This window comes from Octopus bimaculoides, chromosome 2 (genome assembly GCF_046866305.1).
Source record: "Octopus bimaculoides isolate indiv1 chromosome 2, ASM4686630v1, whole genome shotgun sequence".
Taxonomy (NCBI): domain Eukaryota; kingdom Metazoa; phylum Mollusca; class Cephalopoda; order Octopoda; family Octopodidae; genus Octopus; species Octopus bimaculoides.
In genome coordinates this window covers 147,595,160-147,596,797 of record NC_142929.1, presented here as the reverse complement: position 1 = coordinate 147,596,797, position 1,638 = coordinate 147,595,160, and the positions used below count along the sequence as shown (strand labels likewise).

General features: G+C 35.0%; 1 protein-coding gene across 1 annotated transcript; it reads right to left on the bottom strand.

Moving 5' to 3' along the window:
- Positions 1 to 793: 793 nt before the first annotated feature.
- On the bottom strand, positions 794 to 1,159 carry LOC149137252 (zinc finger BED domain-containing protein 5-like). The gene has a single exon (XM_089339119.1). It carries the CDS (start codon positions 1,157 to 1,159, stop codon positions 794 to 796), a length of 366 nt encoding a protein of 121 aa, XP_089195245.1.
- Positions 1,160 to 1,638: the final 479 nt, after the last annotated feature.

Genomic DNA, 1,638 nt, shown 5'->3' with positions numbered 1-1,638 from the left:
TTATTAGTCAAGATGTGTAATTAAAATGTGTGAATACATATAGTGTGACCTGCATTATAAATACATAGACGCGAGCGCACACACTCGCAAACACGAACACACACATACGTGCGCACGAACACACAAACGCACGCCAGTATATATGTACGTATAGCAAAACAAAGTGGGGTTAGCGAAATAATTGTGGGTGCACCATATACAGATTTCTAAGCTAAATAACAGAAAATAACACATACCTTAAGATTCTTCATTCTTGAGTTCATGGGAAGCATTAGCTCGATGTGTCTTGGCAATTTCTTCAATGTTTGGGCGTATGTTTGAAAGACAAACTCGCGTTTCTTCATCAATGCATGTAGTCTTAGCTTTTTGTACTTGATATTAGAAAAAGAGTGGAAATCCCGATTCACATAGATATGAAGTTGAAAATTGCAGCAACATTTTAAGAGCTTTTTTAGAAATCGAAACATATTCATCTTTTACAGAAATCCAGAAAGCTTCAAATGACAATTCCTTGTGTTTCATCATTAATGCACGGTCAGTAGATATAGCAGCGAGTTCCTCTTCTTTTATCAATGTTAATTCGAAATCAACGGAAGTTTCCAAGAATGAGTTTCTGTTCCAATCATATTGTTCAATTTTCAGTGATAGAAAATACGAACTCAATTTTTTTCTAAACTTCCTAAATACTCAACCATTAACGGGAGTGTTTCATTTATGTCTGTTTCACTTTGACTTAAAGGAAACATTTCCAAATTCCCTTCGACAGCTTTTGTTTCCAAATCTTAAGTTTTCTTTAGAAAGCTTTCATTTTGTAAGTGGACGTTAGAATGTTTTCTTCTTTTCCTTTCAAACTAGTATTCAAAATACTGCGCTGCTGAAATATATCGGCCAAAAACTGTAACCTGGCAATCCAAAATTCGGAACGAAGAAAGTCACAAATATTAGATTGTTTCATTTCTTCAAAGAACGCAAGAAGTTCGTTTCGTAGCTCGTGTACATGGGTAAGTACTTTTCCTGTAAAAGCAGCCGTTTTTGTTGGGTATCCATTTCGGTATAAAACTTCGAATATACAAGATTTGACAGGTCTTGTTTTAATAAAGTTTACCATCTGAACAACTTGATCTAAAACTTCTTTTAGTTCTTCTAATGTGTTTGCCATCAAGACCTCTCTATGAAGAAAGCAGTGAGTAACGATAACATTTTAATTTTGTTTTTTTACAAAAGATGTAAGACCCTTAACACAGCTTACCACGGAAGGGGATCCATCTGTACAAATACCCACACATGATTTCCATGATAACTGCCAGTTATCAAAGTATGTATTCAGAATGTTGATAACGCCCTGTCCTTTTGTAGTGGCAATTAATTCTTTGCAAAAAAGAAACTGATTTACTATTTGATCTTCATGGATAAATCGAATGAATGCTAAGAGTTGCGCCTTGTTGGTGATGTCTGTTGACTCATCAACTTGCAATGCAAAAGGTGAATACTTAAATTTATTACTACATACATTTTTCTCGATATCAGAAGACATTTCTAAATTGCGCCTGTGAACTGTATCGTTGGACAGTGGAATCTTGCTTATTTCGTTTGCTGCTTGATTCCCAAGCATTGTCGAGATTACTTTTTTGCACACAG

Bases quoted from the DNA above. Each gene is read 5' to 3' on its own strand.
- LOC149137252 (XM_089339119.1), bottom strand. From the start codon at position 1,159: ATGGCAAACACATTAGAAGAACTAAAAGAAGTTTTAGATCAAGTTGTT.